This window comes from Ranitomeya imitator, chromosome 5 (genome assembly GCF_032444005.1).
Source record: "Ranitomeya imitator isolate aRanImi1 chromosome 5, aRanImi1.pri, whole genome shotgun sequence".
Classification (NCBI taxonomy): domain Eukaryota; kingdom Metazoa; phylum Chordata; class Amphibia; order Anura; family Dendrobatidae; genus Ranitomeya; species Ranitomeya imitator.
In genome coordinates, this window is record NC_091286.1 from 553,797,622 (window position 1) to 553,815,906 (window position 18,285).

The following is an 18,285-nucleotide window of genomic DNA, read 5'->3' on the forward strand; positions in this document are numbered from 1 at the left end:
TGCTAAAGTATTTTGTATGATCTCCTATAGGTCTTTGCATACCGGCGTGGTAGAGCCGATAGATCTGTGTTGTCAATGGGTTAAGCTGGCACTTAGGATAAGCAAACCAGTGGAGGTTCGGGTTTGTCGGGTTCCAACGAACTGTAATCCAAATTTCGGTTTCGGTGCCAGAACTCTACCCGAACCCCATAGACTCACTCTGGACTTGTGGCAGAAGTCAGTGTTAGGAGTTTAGAACCTGACACTGTATGTACTCCGAACTTTACCTTTGGGGTTCACTCATCTCTACCTGTCGTTACTCACATGGTCAATGCTTGAGTTAAAATAAAGATAAGACTACCCATTTTGTAACACACATTTTGTGGTACATACTAATGTATTTCATGTTCAGCTTAATTCTCTGAGAAGAGCTACCGACTGATTAGCACAGTTTTCCTTCCATATTAAAAATGGCAGTTGATTGGTGCATAAGGGATGAGACCCATCTATCAGCATTCTCCAGTTAAACGGATTTCCCATGTGCTGTGGATTTCAGCTGGAGCACGCTGATGAACAGGTCTAGTCACATCAAATGGCACAGCTTACCATAGTTGATTTTAAAATGTGGCTGGGAGGATGTTCATCTGTGCATTGTGAAAATGGTTGCACTCAATCGTGTTTAAAGCATGTCAATGTGGAATACATGAAATGTGAATAGCAAAAATGGTTTTTGAATATTAGGAAAAATACATGAGACGCTTGGCACAAAATTTGGCCAAATGTCTGCCCATCAACAAACGTCAAGGTGGCCTCATGAGTCTGATGGGTCCCTGACCAGTGTGAACACCTCTCTAAGGCCAGGATCGCACTTGTGAGAAACTCACATCTAAATACCCAGCACTGCCCCCGGAACTCGGACCGGAGCGCTCGGTTGCAGTCGCACGCTCTGGTCCCGAGTGCCAGCAGCAGTACCTGGTATTGATATGCGAGACTCGTGCGAGTTTCTCGCAAGTGTGATCCCAGCCTAACGCTAATGTCTTAATGCATGGGTGAATATGGACACCTCTCTCAGTAAAGCCTACATTTTATTTGTATGCTAGTTTTCTGACTGAGCACTCCACCCTTCACCATGTGGTGGTTTTAATTACAGCTGGTTCCTGCCAACCCATAAATGTAGGCTTTACTGAGGGAGGTGTCCACATTCACCCATGCATTCAGACATTGGCCTTAGAGAAGTCTTCACACTGGTCAGGGATCCATTAGACTCATGAGACCACCTTGATGTTGGTTGATGGGCAGACATTATTTGGCCAAATTTTGTGCAAACGTCTATTTTTTTCCTAATATTGAAAAGCCATTTTTGCTATTCACATTTCATGTATTTCACATTACTTTAACAGAATTTGAGTACAACCATTTTCGTATATTGTACATGTAAATGGCTGTTTTTTGGTATGTTCAGACTAGTTTGATGTGCTGGTCAGTTTTCTGTTATAAGGCCGGTGTCACACCTGCTAGTGCAATGTGAGAAAATTGCATCAATACCCGCCACTGCCGCCGGCACTCAGGACTGGAATGTTCAGCTGCATAGAAATACATGCAGCCACACACTCCGGTCCTGAGTGCCAGCGGCAGTGCCGGGTATTGATGTGAGACTCGCAAGTGTGACACCGGCCTTAGGATGTTCATCTGATCACCATAATCTGGTTCCTGGTGATCTGTAGGAAGCCATGATTGGTCAGACCAATGCAGAGAAAATATAGTTTAAATATTGGTCATTCAGATGAATGGCTGTTGGTCAAGTATGGGCAGCTCAAGTCTGCCACAATGGCGGCCATTTGTAATTAGTAATCCTGAATTCTGGCTTGTAGGGAGTGGTTCTGTATAAAAGGAAAACTTGAAAAGTGGATGTTGGTGTGTTTATAATGGCAGACAGGACTTATTACTTGGGTTTTAGGAAAGGATTACTTTTATATTGTTGCCAATTCAAATAGGGCTTGAATTACAGTACCTGGTAGAGGCCGTTACACAGTTGACAGAGCTTTGCCTGTTCAGCTACACAATGGCTAACATCAACAACCATTTGCAGCGAGAACTGATAACTGCTCTCTCCAACCTCCACCCATTTGGTACTGATGACCTATCCATTGGATAAGTTCAAAAGAAAAGTAGTGGAACAACCCTTTTAATGAGCACTACAATGTGGACAGTCCTACTACAACTTGCTCCTTGCTATTTAGCGTTTCTTTTAATATTGAATGAACCTTTGTGTAGTGGATCTACTCTTAATACTGTAGCTTAGACTGAAGCTGGACTACACTGATCACCCAGTGCTGTTTGTGTGTTTTTTTTTTTTTTGTAGTACTTGGCTTTAAACTATTATAATCAAAGCATTTGACATGGTTCCCAGGCTTTGACTCTCTAGACATTTTTAGCTGATTAGAAGTCTTCCTTCAATTTTTTCTCTAGGCTTCTATCCCCTCAATTTCCTGCACTGGCATAATAACAGGTTGAGTGTTACTGGCACGCTCTACGTTGAGTTGGGAATGCCAGCAGTATTTAAAAATGTAAATTTTTCTCTGAAATGCTGTTGGCCACAAAAAAGTTACAGAAACCTGATATTTTCAGGTTGCAGGATCCACTGCAATCCTATAACCATAAAGTCATGGCTATATTATGTGCGTTTTGCAACTTGAAGAAATCTTGATGTGCAGAACCGAGCGCACAATAGGGTGATGCTCAAGGGAGGGAGAGTGGGTCAGTGCTTGGTTAACGCTCACCTGGTGGAGTTGTGACAGGCAAAACTCCTATGTGGTCATGAAGAAAACCAGCTGCTGCCGCTTTGTTTCTTGAATAAATCCTCCAGGAAATATTGGATCCAGTTGGTTGAAACATGTTGGGTGGGCTGCACTGCTGGGGTAAATCGATTCCTCAGCAATAATGGGTTCATTTGCTTTACAACATGCACATCATCCTTGTAACAGTCAATATATCTAAGGGCATAGTATCTGATACTTCATGAGCAAAAGGAAATGTATGATCAAATTGTGCCTCATCTTTATTTTCAGGCGAACCTAAAGGTGTTTAAAGATCATGAAGAAGCTGCTCCTGGTTTTACTTACGGTGGTGTACTTGACATCTGTGCAGTCTCAGATCAACCTGTTATTGCTTGAGGAGCTGGGTTCAGATATTGGAATTCAGGTGTTTAACCAAGTGGTAAAGAACAAGCCTCATGACAATGTGGTCATGTCTCCCCATGGAGTTGCTTCAGTCCTTGGCATGCTTCAGCTGGGTGCAGATGGCAAGACAAAAAAGCAGTTGACAACAGCAATGCGGTATAAAGTGAATGGTCTGTTTATTTTCCTTTTTTTTCTTCTTTTGTCTGTTTATTATATGTGGGTTGCACCTTATGTACATTGTAAACTGAGAATTGATATCTGTGTATATAAATTAATTATACTGACTGATCTCCTCCAGACTGTATTATTCAAGTGTCCTATTAACTCCGTTCCCACCTGTGTTCTGACATCGTAATGGAGAGGTGTAGGATGTGCACAGGTGACACATTTGCTAACGCAAAACAGCTACCAAACTGTCTCATGCATGGGTCCTGTTCTAGTAAATGTTGCATTGTTGATTTCTCAACTAAACCAACCAAAGCCCATCTTCTACTTCCTTATGCCCCCTCTCACCTAAAAAAGAAAACTAAAATTTTCTGTTCAGATGATCTTATCTCACAAGCTTGCATCCTTTAGAAAGTTAATTTTGCTCCTATTGTGGGTTCTTGGTGATCTCACACACGAAGTTACTCCATTCATAGCCCTGATAAAGTATAATGGCAGAAAGTGACCCTTCGCCCCCTCCAAACACCATATGATACCCCCACAGTGAATTTCTCCCCAGTACCCTCCACATGCACAATAGAATGGCGCCCACAGTGTCCCACCCTCCCCACACGACCCTACAACTCAGTATAATTGGCCCCTACATTATTTATTTTTAAAGAAGTACAAATAGCAATCTGCACAGCAGGCGTGATGTAGTGACATTATGACTGCTGCGCCGAGATGTCAGAGCTCAGTTGCTCAGGGAGAATGATGGATGAGGGAGCTGACTTCTTCCTGTTCCATCATTGGATGCAGACACTGTTCAAAACAAACTCATGGGCCCCCTAGTGGAACTTGCTGTGCTTTAAAGTCCTTAAAGATGGGTTCTTAAAGGAAATTAAGCCCTTTTGTGTGGCGATGAATCTTCCTGTTCAATGCCCCTTAGAACGCGTGTCGCAACCTGGCCCGTCTTCTCTATAACCCTCAGGTCTGGCTACACTTCCACTTATCTAGTATAGGTAACACTTGTCATAAGACCCCACTTGCCTGAGATAAGGAATCCTTTGCCGCTTGATACCAGTTCACCAGAACTTGAGTATAGTCTCACTTTTTTACTCACAACACCCTTTACAACGCAGGACCATAGGTTCTTCCCTCTTCAGTACTTTCCGCTAACTCCCTGACCAAAACGCAAACTGAATTTCCTCTGCCTTACTCCTCACACCTTGGGCTGTTTTCAATAGTTAGTTAAAACACACAGTTAAAACACAGTTGTGCTGCAGGCCACAAACTAGACATAGCAATTTAATGCATTGCCATGTTTTATAATCTTCAAGGGGAGTGTCGAGAGCTTCTCCACTCCTTTACAGGAGCACCGTGATGCCAGAAGGAAAAAGTGATAACGAAGTGGCTCTGTGAACACAGACCATTTTGGGTCCATGGCAAGAAAACTCCCAGATGTAAATTTCATTGAGAACATGTGATCAATTCCCACAAAGCAGGTGTACATACATTAGTGATTGTGAAAACCCATTCTTGCCTAATCGGTGCTTGGAGGTTGTCATCAGTCATGATTTGGCCCTGAAGCTAATATCCAGCATATCAGGGCGAGTTGCAGAAGTCTTGAGAAATAAGGACAACATTGTAAATATTGAGTCTTTTACATAAACTTTTATGGCTTTATCAAGATCAATAACTTATGTCTTTTAATTGTTCTTCAGTAACTAGAGAAACATTTGACTAAAAGATCTAGATGCACTCAAGTGGCAAACTGTGAAAATGAAAAATTTTCATTCTCAAAACTTTTGGTCACCACTGTAATGTCCATTCATAGCAGCAGTAGTCGTGAAAAGCCATTCGTCAACTTCTGCCTTCATTGATTTTATTAGTCATGTCCGACCAGCTATACATAGGCTATTTTATGATGATCTGGGATCCAGTGATGTCTATTTTTAAAGGACTTTGGGATGAAGAGCAGTGTAGAATTGAAAATATTCTGAGTCTGCCCGAATTGTTCTGTGGATTTGCATGTACCGTAACTTAAATTATTTATCCCTGTTTTATTTTTTATCCTGGATGTTTTATTTTACCAAAAATTTAAATTTTTTATTTTTCAGTTGTTGGGAAAATATTAAAAAGGATCAACAAGGCAATAGGAGCAAAGAAGAATAAAGATATTGTGAACACAGCCAATGCAGTATTTGCCAACAGCGGATTCAAGATGGAGGAACCCTTTGTTAGCAAAAATAAAGAGGTCTTTCACAGCGAAGTGAGAAGTGCTGACTTCCAGGACAGGAACACAGCTGCCGCTATGATCAACCAGTGGGTAAAGAATGAGACAAAGGGTAAGCGGCTCACAGATGTGCCACACTTGCTAATGTGAATGTTTACAAGGAGTCTATTAATGTATCCTATGGATATAAAACTTACACAAGCGTATAATCCATAAAAAATAAATTCTAGACAATATATCAAACTTTTATATCCACATGTAGACTCCGTACTGAAAATAGGCAGACATTTTTTTTTTCCAGGAAAACAAAAACCTTTTTATATGTTGATATTAGTTTATAGTCTTTCTTATATAATGAATGAGCATCTGGTCCAAGAGTCAGTACAATCTCAGAAATTCAGAGCACATAAGGCATAGTCTGACAAATCCATGGAGAATGTTTAAGGTGCACTGATCAGTCAGGTTAATCTCTATCTGTATTTTATAGGTATGATCGACAACCTAATTTCTCCAGAATTGATAGACGGCTCAATGACCAAATTGGTAATAATCAATGCCCTGTATTTCAAGGGTCTATGGAAATCTCGTTTCCAACCAGAAAACACAAAAAAACGGACTTTCCATGGTCCCGATGGAAAGGCTTATCAAGTCCCAATGCTGGCCCAACTTTCTTTGTTCCGTAGTGGTAAGTATTAACTTATTTTCTTCCAATACTATTGAGAAGTAATTAATGATAAAAGTAAATGGAAGATTCACTTGTCCAGAGTATGTTTCTGTAGCACGCAGATCACACATACATATTAATGTCCTGTTTAGTCTTTCACCAGATAAAAATGGAGGAGATCAACTCCTCCCAAACACATTGCACTATGTTCCCACAATGAGCTTTTGGGGAGTTTTTGATGTTCTAGATTTTCTGCACCTATTAAAGAAGCACTGCCATTAAAATTATCGTCTTAATATATTGCAATCATCATTATATACACCACTGTGTACTTACAGTTGCTCATTTTGTCTTTCTTCCTGTTAATTCTTCTCTTTTCTATTAGGTCTATGACATCACGTGATTACATACAGTTTAGCTGAATCCTTCTATGCTCCATGTAGAAACAAGAAGTCTCTTTTCACTACAGGAGTCATTGCAGCAAAAGTATATGGCAGTGAGGAGGAGGCAGCAGCTGGGTCAGGGGTTGAAGAGGGAAATGATAAATTCGGGGGCAAGAGACTTCCTGTTTCTGCACAGAGTAAAGAGAAGAATTCATGTGTTCTCTGAGAGTTGCTGCCAGACATGTCTGGTGGCGGCTTATCTCAAAGAGAACGAAAGGATTTGTAGTCCAAAATTGAACATGCCGGATTCTTAACTCCCCCGACAATTGAATTTTTCGAGGCCCCCTCCATACATATTAGACTCTGGCAGTTCCAATAATTATTGGCAGCTTCAGCTGACATTGGTCTATTATGGGGGAGCTTAACATGGTAGGGCATAAAGGTACCGTCACACTTAGCGACGCTGCAGCGATACCGACAACGATCCGGATCGCTGCAGCGTCGCTGTTTGGTCGCTGGAGAGCTGTCACACAGACCGCTCTCCAGCGACCAACGATGCTGGTAACCAGGGTAAACATCGGGTAACTAAGCGCAGGGCCGCGCTTAGTAACCCGATGTTTACCCTGGTTACCATCCTAAAAGTAAAAAAAAAACCAAACACTACATACTTACCTACAGCCGTCTGTCCTCCAGCGCTGTGCTCTGCACTCCTCCTGTACTGGCTGTGAGCACAGCGGCCGGAAAGCAGAGCGGTGACGTCACCGCTCTGCTTTCCGGCTGACCGACGCTCACAGCCAGAGCAGGAGGAGAGCAGAGCACAGCACTGGAGGACAGACGGCTGTAGGTAAGTATGTAGTGTTTGTTTTTTTTTACTTTTAGGATGGTAACCAGGGTAAACATCGGGTTACTAAGCGCGGCCCTGCGCTTAGTTACCCGATGTTTACCCTGGTTACCAGTGAAGACATCGCTGAATCGGTGTCACACACGCCGATTCAGCGATGTCTGTGGGGAGTCCAGCGACCAAATAAAGTTCTGGACTTTCTTCCCCGACCAGCGACAGCACAGCAGGGGCCTGATCGCTGCTGCCTGTCACACTGGACGATATTGCTAGCCAGGACGCTGCAACGTCACGGATCGCTAGCGGTATCGTCTAGTGTGACGGTACCTTATGTCTGTCTCCTGCTGTTGTTTGAGCTTGGGATTGGGCTGTTACTGCAGCATGATACCTTTTACAACCTCTCAAGGCTCCAGGAAAAGAGAGAGCGACAAAAAAAAGCAACGCTTTGAGCTCCTGGCCCACGTATTTTTCTCTATTTTATTTCTCCGTTGTAATTGCAATGTGAAACCAATGAAGATCGACATTATAGGAGGAATTTTATTTCTTTTAATGCATTGTAAGCTTTGTGTATAAAGAGGTTGTCCACTCCAAAATAAAAACCATTCCTACTTGCCTCCTGGTTCCGTGCTATTAATGTGATGCAGGGAGCCGGCGGGCCTCTGTGACACAATACATTTCACCTGAATGTGTGTCCGGGGACCGTGATCGTTACACCACTGACCCATGCTGTCGCTTATGATTTTAAACTATTGCCGATCTCCTGCTACTGATCATACACATTCCCTCTAACTGATAAATTGTACCCCCAGTCCACAAGATTAAAGGCAACTTTTTCTGGACTGCGGATACAAGTTAACCGCAAAAGGAGATTTTTGGGGAGCCTTTTTTTTGCTTAAATGCATGTATTTTTGGTTTAAACGTTTTGCCAACTTAGATCTACTCCTAAACAATCTTTCAAACTGATTTAGACCTAAATCAAAGGGTTGTAGACCCTGAAGGATTCAATGGTAACTCTTTCTGCAGTATATGTATATAAGCCCAACCATCTAAAATTATAAAAAAATCCTTCCCCCCCCCTTATTATATTGTTTCTAATTTAATTTGTAACATTGAGGTAGTTATATGTATATTTTTCTTATATTAAAATACAGGATCGGCAAGTACTCCCAGTGGCCTGTGGTACAATGTAATAGAGTTGCCCTATCATGGAGGAAGTGTGAGCATGTTGGTGGCACTTCCTACAGATGAAAGCACTCCGCTGTCTGCCATCATACCACACATTAGTACAAAAACTCTCCAAAGCTGGATGACTATGACCCCAAAGAGAGTACAGCTGATTTTGCCTAAGTAAGCGGCTATTTTTTAATGTTCAAATAATATTTGGTATCTTGAGTATGTGAGCAAAATGGTCTTGTTCTAGGACATTTCCTATTGGGCATGTCTGCTAAGTCGTTAACCATACCCTTTCAATCCTAGAAGCCGTGTTGACTAGTAATTGGTGAAGACTGACCGAGTTGTATTTATTGATGCGTTTTTTTGTTTTTTTTGTGGGTCTCTGGTGGCCCAGAATTACACTTTTAAAAAAAAAAAAAACTGCCAGTAACCAGTGAATATTGGAATTTTCCATTTAGCAATCATAGACCTTTTCCATTGGTTGCTCACTGCTATGACGAGAATTCTGAATATATGATGTATCTTTAATTCATGTCCTTTCCAGATTCACAGTGGAGGCTGATGCTGATCTAAAGGAACCTCTTAGAAACCTTGGCATCACTGACATGTTCGACTCCAATAAGGCTAATTTTACTCGGATTACTAGTAAGTTGGAAGAGCCATAACTACAACTGTTAAAGGAAACCGGTCGGGTCCCCCATGGCCTCCAATCCAGCCGTATTCAGCTACATGTGATTTAAATTCCCCCATAACCAGCCCTGTATAAGAGAATTCAGTTACATAACCTCAACTTTTCCTATGCTAAGGGCTTTGACTAGTCAATGGGCCGTTTTAGTTTCCCAAACTAGTCAGCCCTTTTACCATGTTTTCATGCTCCTGTGGGCGTGATAACGTAACTTGCACTAGCCGGCATCATCCCTGCTTATGCAAATCTAGCGCATGCGCACCACTCAGTAAGGTGGTGTCACTGCGTCTCTGAAGCCGTGTGAACACTTTATCATGCCCACAGGGGTGTGATAACAAGGAAAGAGGGCTGACTAGTCTGGGGCAACTAACTAGTCACAGGCTTCATTAGCTTAGAAAAAGCAGAGGTTATAAATGATATTTTAAAAGCATTTCTGTGACTGAATTCTGATATACAGGACTGGTTAGGATGGAGTTCAATCAGACATGGCTGAATGCTGCTGCATTGGAGGGCACGTGGGTCCTGACAAGTTCCCTTGTCAAGTGTCTCAAAGTTTTTATTCCCTGACAAAACGACCTCCTGTATAATGTATTTATTGTTGTCCTTTGTTTTGGTATACCATTATAGTGTGAGATGGACTGGCTGCTAGAATATGCTTCCTAACATTCACCCCCCTCCCCGGAAGGCTGTAGTGAATCCAAAGCAACAAGCCATAAAGGGGTTGTCCACGACTTCTATATTGATGACCTATCCTTTCACCCATCAGATGTGGCAGCGACCAGATAGAAGCAACATAAATTGTGGAACAGGATAGTTCTGTTCGCTGTTTAGCGGCCTGTTACTGTGAACTGCAGCTCAGTTCTTATTCAATTTAAAGTACCCTAGAACGACCACCACACAGTGTAAGGAGCAATGCTGTTCTGCTCTGTACATTGCTTCCATCTGTCTACTGCAGGTAGGTGGGGTTGCCATGTCAGACCCTTGATAGATGGGGTTGCCAGGTGTCAGACCCCTGATAGATGGGGCTACCAGCTGTCGGGCCCCCACCAATATGAAATTAATCACCCAATGTGTTTCCTTGAAAATAAATAAGTTACCCCAAAATGAGCTTTGGCATAATTTTTACGGGATTTTTGGAGTATGCTCAAAATATAAGCACCACTTCTAAAATAAGTCCTAGTTACAGTCAGGACCAGCATTTGGGTGGATGGGGGTCGAAAACTGGTCATTTGCCCAGGGCCACAAGTCTGGGGTGCCAGCAGCATTCCTATTCTGGGGTTACAACTGCTTAAGTACCTTTTTGGTGCTACTACAACATTCATATATTTAATATTATCATATATGTAAAGGCAGCTCCGGAGGGGATACTGTCTCTCACTGAAGACCTCTTGCAACAAGACTTCATTGTGTTTTCCAAGGTAATGCTCCAGAGGGTGACTTCTTGGAGTAGCCACATACAAGAGAAGGTCTTGGTGCATATTAACTGGCTTTGAGGTGTAGAGATAAATATGGTGAGCTGGATAAGCTAATACGGAATGGGGGTAAGGTGGAGACCTCCTAGATGTTAAAATGTAATCTAGAACTGTGAGGGGTGCCTGATCTTGGTGTGATCTCTGTGGGGAAGCTTTGGTGGTCATAGCAGTAATAGATGGCACTGGCTGTCACTTCTCCAAGGAAGGAGGCAGCTCTGTATGGCTTGTGATCATCTCGGAGTTTAATGCGGCTCTTAAAGGGTTTGTCTACTACTCTGACAACCTCTTGTCAATCTGGGTGTCCGCCCCTGTTAAAATAAAATCACATATACTCTCCTTCCATGCCAGCGGTGTCTGCACTCGCTCTTCTGGAGCTCACAAAATGTTACGCCATGTGATCCTTGCATCCAGTCGGCACGGGTATGCAGTCCTGCCTTTGAATAAGTCTAACATAAAGGGATCTGTCATAAGCCCATAAGGGTGCATATGTAAGCAGAGCACCACATAAAGCCCAGCCGACAGACCGTCCCGGAGCACGCTCATATTATAAACTGAAAATATAGATTACACAATGACCACAATATGGATTTCATCACCAGGTATCATTGTAATCAGTATAACGGCACCGACCTGACACTGTCTGTAGGTTACTGAGCACAATCCTGCTGACAGGTTTCCTTTAAACACAGCTTGTAATGTGACAAAATGAGTAAAAAGTCAATGGGTGTGAATACTTTTGCAAATCACTGTAACTGTTTATATTTTAATGGGGCAAACGCTCAGATTGACAAATTGTCCTAGTAGCCTCTTTTTAAGGTTAGAAAAAATCTAAGGCCTCTTATGCTACCAACAAGCACTGTGCTCTGTACAGATGAGGGTCAAGAGCCCACGAAATAGTACCTGCTACAGATGGGAGGATGGTTTAGTAATTGGCCGCTCTTCATAGATGCATACAGAGAATCTTATTTCTTGTACACTGCTGCCATCTGATGTCAGATTAGAATACGTCAGCAGCGGGAACATCTGTGATCACGTCTGGTAGGAAAACATCTGATAGAGTTCTCACACTAAAATACTGGGGGCTTCAGATTTACCAAGAGGACTTGTGCTTCCTACGTTTGGTGAACGCTATGGTTTGATGCTGCAATGGGTCATCGGTGTCCTGTAATCCTGATGGCCTATGTTGCTTGTTTAAGTGCCAGATCTTTTGTCGCCATCTACTGGAGATATAGATAAATCAGTTTAGTCTCTGATTTTATGCAAAAGATTTCAAATCTGCAAATTGACGGGTGTGGATTTTGTTCTTCCACTTTTGTATTTCCAAAACCTTCAAAAGAAAAAATTAGTAAAAACCCTGCTGTAAATAAGTAAAAAGCAAAATGTGCATCTAAATAACAGAGTTCTTAGTAATACTGTTTTTGATCAAAAATAGCATAAAAGCCATCCCACCACGTCAAGGTAACTCTGATCGGGACAGTCCTACACTGTCTAATATTAAAAACCTTATGTGTCAATGTTGACCTCAGTGTGAATAAGGGCAGCTCAATTTTTTGTTTTTTTTTACTTTTGTTTTTCTGTAATATAATATACTTTTAAATTTTAGTTTAGAAAAGGAATCGTGCCAAAAATGATACCGGAGATTGTTCATAATGTCTTTTTATGTGATATATAGAGTATTACAATTGCTACTGCCATAATTCACTCTGTATCTTCACATTAATAGGATCGGAGCAAGTTTTTGTTTCCCATATGCTACAGAAAGCTAAAATTGAAGTGAAGGAGGATGGTACCAAAGCCTCAGCAGCCACTGGTAAGTAACTCCCTGATGAATAGACAGTCACCATACCCTCTTCTTTCCAGGCTCAAGAGCTTGTGTGTTTGATTAGTCTTACCTGGGATCTGGGTGCTGACCCTATTCTTTAAGGGAATGTGTCCTCACAAATTGACTGTTCAAACAAAGCACAGTACTTAAGAGGGGACATAGCCCTAGTAAAAATCATAACCTTAGTGTCCAAATCCATTGCTCCATTTGCAAGAAATGTTTTATTCTAATATGCTAATGAGGAGCTCAGTGCATCACAGGGTGAGCCAAGCGCCACATTGACATACTTGCGTCTGCCACAAATTATTGGTCAATTATGCTAATGAGGTGCTAGGTGCACCTGAGATGCCTAATAAGCATAGTTGAATGAATAAAGAATTTATTGCAAATGCAGCAATGTATTTGGACATTGAGGTTACGGTACTTTTTGCAGACGAATGGGTAAATAATAATGTTTCTTTTCATTTACAGCTGCAATTTTAATAGCAAGATCCTCTCCTCCCTGGTTTATAGTGGACCGACCATTCTTGTTTTTCATCAGACATAACCCAACAGGTGAGCGTTTCCTTCCTCATAACTAATTTTTCATAGTATAAGATGTTTATTTGTGACATATATTTGGGAATGTGCACACGTTTTTTTTTTTTTTGTTTTTTTTGCAGTTAAAAATCTGCTGCTAGTACTGTAGCGTTGGCAGAAAAAAAACCTGTAAAATCTGTTCACTTTTTTTAACGTGTTTTTTGCTTGCATTTTTCTCTGTGCAATTGAATGGTTGAAAAATGCGGCAAAAACACAGAAAAACCCCAACGCTGCAGATTTTTTTAAAAACTTTGAAGGTTCAAACTAACAATAAACAGCACGTGCGTTAAATCTCATTCACTTTGCTGGTAGTGTAAAATGCTGTGCTTTTCCACATCAAAAATGCAACGTGTGAACAAGCCATTAACCAGATTTCATCCACATGTTTCTGAAGAGGAGAAAGGGAGAAATCTGCTGTTGTGCTCCTCTGGGGGTGGCATCCGCTGTTTGACCCGGAGCACGCCCAATCCTTATCCTGCCCAACATCATGTGTCCGAGTAGAGTCAAGAGACCTCCTTACACATGAGATGGGTGGCTGGGCATGCTGAAATTGGTGGGTTCAGTCCTCTTCAATCTAATGTGTACGGAAGAATCTATGGTCTGGTGTATGGAGGCTTGGTACATTTTAAAACCATGATTTTAATTTAGGTTATAAAAAACCTTTATTCACATACTAAAACTTTGAACCTGCCAATATTAATTGGAACAGCCAGCCATCTTGTATGTATGGTGGTGTTTCTAGATGATGGAGAGAAGAAGAGTCAGGCATTTTTGCCCTCATGAGTGATGAGCTGCTTCTGGCTGCCACCAACTCGCTCTCTTCTCATTGAGAGCTCATGAACACTCGGCGGAATGGAGTGCGCTTACAGTAAGTGTGGGGTGGGTCTGGGTCAGGTGGAATACCTATGTGCTGAACAAATGTTCTGCTGATGGCTGTTTGATGTATATGGCCATCTGAAGTTTCAGACTCAAATAAGTTATCCAGGGAAGAATCATAATCGGTAAAGGAGTTTAAAGCTATGGCCACATTATCCGTATTTGGTCAGTATTTTACATCCGTATTTGTAATCCAAAAACAAAAGTGGGTGATAAATACAGAAGTGGTGATGTGTTTGTTATACTTTTCCTCTAATTGTTCCACTCCTGGTTTTGGCTTACAAATACTGAGGTAAAATACTGACCAAATGCTGATGGTGTGATTGTAGCCTAAAGGCTATGGGGTGCAGAATTTTCCACACAAAATCTGCATCTCCTGGCAGAAACCGCAGGTGCAGAATTGCTGCGGATTTTGTGCAGTTTTGATGCGAAATTTATGCAGATTTTGTGCGGGTTTTCTGCAGTTTTTACCACCGTGGATTTCTATCATGGAAGGGTGCAGAAACGCTGCAGAAACGCTGCAGATCCACACAAAAGAAGGGACATGCACTTCTTTTAAATCCGCAGCATCTGCACAGCTTTTTTTTTTTTTTTTCAATTGATTTACACTGTACTGTAAATCACAGTGCGGATCTGCAGCGTTTCTGAACGGAAAAATCCGCTGCGGATCTGCGCTAAATCTGCATCGTGTGCACATAGCCTAAAGGTGGCCACATACCTTGGGTTGACCCAACCAATTTTGTCAGGAACAGTAGAATCAAATGGCCAGGATTTTTATTTTTTTTTCTCGATCAGGAGGAAAAAGGATTTAACATGTTGCATTTCAACATGCCCTATTTGTCCTTAGAGGAGGTGAACTGATGCCAGAGGTGTTTTTACTGCACTCTCTCCATTCAAAAGGGACGATCGCTCAGCCACATTGTGTTTGGGAAGTTTGTTAGAAATGGCGATCGGCCAACAACTATTTAAAGTATAAGGTTAAGGATATATATTATAGAGGATTTTTGCTGTGTAGCTGTATATTAAAGGCAATCTGTCAGTAAGTTTTGCACTTGGCAAGAAGGGGTAATGCAGGAAAGAGCAGTGTAAAACCTTCCAAGGATGTTGTGGTATTTTTTTTTTTGCCATTTGATGCTCCATTGCTGTGAAATTTTTCTTTTATTCACATGCAAATTTGCTTTGACAGTGCATTGTTGGACATAAGTGGACTTGCAATCTTCCCTTCTCCCCATAGGTACACTCCTTTATTGACAGTAGAGAGCATAGGTGATGTCATGCAGGAGAGTCCGTGTCTCCACTGTCAGTCATGCGGTCGCAGCCTGTGTCTCTGCTGTCGGTCATGCAGGAGAGCCTGTGTCTCTGCTGTCGGTCATGCAGGAGAGCCTGTGTCTCTGCTGTCGGTCATGCAGGAGAGCCTGTGTCTCCGCTGTCGGTCATGCAGGAGAGCCTGTGTCTCCACTGTCGGTCATGCAGGAGAGCCTGTGTCTCCTGTCAGTCATGTGCGGGTACAGTGCTGGCTAAGAGGAGCTGAGAACGCAAATTATAAAACCACTGGCAAAACTAATTTTCATGTTAACAGAAGAATTTCACCAAAAGAGAGCATCAAATGGCAACAGAAAAGGTATCCTTGGAAGGTTTTAGGCTATGTGCACACTTTGTGGATTTTGCTGCAGATCTGCCGCTGCGGGTCCACAGCAGCTTTCCATGCATTTACAGTACAATGTAAACCTATGGAAAATGCAATCCACAGTGCCCATGCTGCGGAAAAAAAACTTGCGGAAACGCTGCGGTTTACATTCCGCAGCATGTCAATTCTTTGTGCCGATTCCACAGCGGTTTACACCTGCTCCACAATAGGAATCCGCAGGTGTAAAACCACAGGTGGAATCCGCACAAATTCTGCATAAAATCTGCAGTAAACCTGCAGGTAAAACGCAGTGCCTCTTACCTGCGGATTTATGAAATCCGCTGCAGAATAATCCGCAGCCCTCAAAAATACGTGTGCACATACCCTTAGGCCGCCCTTGTCTGCATTACCTCTGCTTGCCTAGGGCAAATCTTACTGACAGATTCCATTTAAAAGGACAGGCCACAAGATCAAGAGGGCAGTTTTTGCTTTTATTTTGTTCCAATTTATTATGTATTTATTAAATAATATTTTATTTCAACACTGCTCCAGAGATGTTAAACTTTTTTTTGTGTGTGCTGGTTTGTAAATTTGTATTGTTATTAGCAAAGGGGAGTAGCTCACGAGAATTCTCGGGGATGTAATTTTAGGGTGCTCATATCTGGCCACTTTTTTGATCCTGTGACTGGTTAGTTTTTTTTTTTTTTTTTATTTATTATTCATTTTTTTTATAGCGCCATTTATTCCATGGCCCCTTACATGTGAAAAGGGGGCAAATATAGACAAATACATTGAACATGAGCAAAAAACAAGGCACTTACAGGTACAGAAGGAGGGAGGACCTCCCTGCGAGGGCTCACAGTCTGCAGGGGATGGGTGAGGATACACTAGGAGAGGGTAGAGCTGGTTGTGCGGCGGTTCAGTAGGTTGAGGATCGCTGCCGGCTGTAGGCTTGTCGGAAGAGGTGAGTCTTAAGGTTCTTTTTGAAGGTTTCTATGGTAGCATTAAACTACAGCTGAAGCCAAAAGCTGCTGATTGCATGCAACACAATCTTGTGGACTTTTGGCTTTTAATATTTTAAGATAAGTTCCTTTTTAAATGGGTTTGGAATGGTGTTTCCCATAAAAACAATGAGGGGTTCAGGAAATTTAGAAGATTCACCAGTGTCTTAACTGAGTCCTAATGCTCATTCCAAGGGGGAGGTAAAGGAAGTGCATCCGTATGTGCAGATGGTTGTATATAAATGTTCTCTCTTTTCCAGGTGCCGTTCTCTTCACAGGACAAATAAACAAACCTTGAGGTCGAACAATTCCCGTGAAAAATCTGAATCCAGTGTTTTGTATACTACTTTAGTTTTTATTTTGTGAATGTTCATTTTTAATTGGAAAGTCTTCATTGTGCTTTTAACAGTAATTTTTATTGACCTGTGCATTTTTGATACAGTAACTAAATTGCGTTGTGTTTTGTGGATTTTTTTTCCAACTGCTGATTTTATTTTATTTTTTTCAATTATGATATTTACATTTTTTTTGTACATTTAATTTTGTATTTGGTTTCTCAGAGGTCAGTCGTGATGTGGAACTGGTGTATATTTCATGGTACAGTATTTGTGGCTGGGATGCTCTTGGTTATGGACTACCCTGGCCTTCATTAGCGGTACTTTGGCACACATTTTTCTTATGAAGATTAATTTTTATTTGTTTTTAGGAGGCAGTTAAGTGTATTGTGTGAAAACTGTGATTAGATTTCCTTTCTATACATTTCTTGTAATAAATGATGCATGTGTTATTTCAAATTAAATGCTCCCGACTGCATCTCGTGTTGAGGTGCTTTAAAAGTATGTTGACAGTGTGCACTTTCTTCTTTTGTTTCTTAAAGATTTTATTTATTACACATTGTAAATTCATTATAGCTTCTAAATGGTGATCAATTGATTCATTTAGACAGTAAATACTGTTGGTGGCCAACCTTATTGTGACCCTAGGGCCAGAATGTGGAGTTTCACAAACTTATATCGACATCTATGCCTCATCAACTCCACCATAAACATCTCAAGCCTCTGTGTCTGGAATGGCCGACTGTTTGTTTGCAGCCACTCGCACATGCATTGCTAGTCTATACAGTAACTTCACATTTTTGATTGCTGGATTTCTGGGCTAAAGGGACATATATCACTGTACATCAATATAAGAAAATTGTTAAACATTATAATTAACTGCAACATACAATCTCATGTCCCTGCTGCTGTTGGTTGTGTATTAATTAATTAATGCTAATGAGCAATAACCTACATTTAAAAAAGTGCACTGTGTGCTGCCACTAAGATTGTTTTCACACATCCATAGTGCAACTGAAGATCACAATTGTGTATTAAATAATAAACATGCAGGGGGTCAAGTCATATATAGACAACCTTGGGGAAATGGACATTTGTCTCCATAAGTAAAGGTACCGTCACACATAGCGACGCTGCAGCGATACCGACAACGATCCGGATCGCTGCAGCGTCGCTGTTTGGTCGCTGGAGAGCTGTCACACAGACAGCTCTCCAGCGACCAACGATCCCGAGGTCCCCGGTAACCAGGGTAAACATCGGGTAACTAAGCGCAGGGCCGCGCTTAGTAACCC

At 41.7% G+C, this 18,285-nt stretch overlaps 1 protein-coding gene across 5 annotated transcripts in view; it reads left to right on the forward strand.

Annotated features, from left to right (window-relative positions):
• Positions 1-17,497, forward strand: part of SERPINE2 (serpin family E member 2) — a 117,221-nt gene extending 99,724 nt beyond the window's left edge. For all 5 annotated transcript variants that reach the window (XM_069727649.1, XM_069727647.1, XM_069727648.1 and 2 more), the window contains 8 exons: positions 3,048-3,328; positions 5,423-5,650; positions 6,026-6,223; positions 8,575-8,770; positions 9,141-9,241; positions 12,477-12,563; positions 13,047-13,130; positions 16,919-17,497. In XM_069727649.1, coding sequence (XP_069583750.1) covers positions 3,073-3,328; positions 5,423-5,650; positions 6,026-6,223; positions 8,575-8,770; positions 9,141-9,241; positions 12,477-12,563; positions 13,047-13,130; positions 16,919-16,956 — 1,188 coding nt within the window. In that variant the 5' untranslated portion in view covers positions 3,048-3,072 and the 3' untranslated portion in view covers positions 16,957-17,497. The remainder of the gene's footprint in view (positions 1-3,047; positions 3,329-5,422; positions 5,651-6,025; positions 6,224-8,574; positions 8,771-9,140; positions 9,242-12,476; positions 12,564-13,046; positions 13,131-16,918) is intronic.
• The last annotated feature ends 788 nt before the right edge of the window (positions 17,498-18,285 follow it).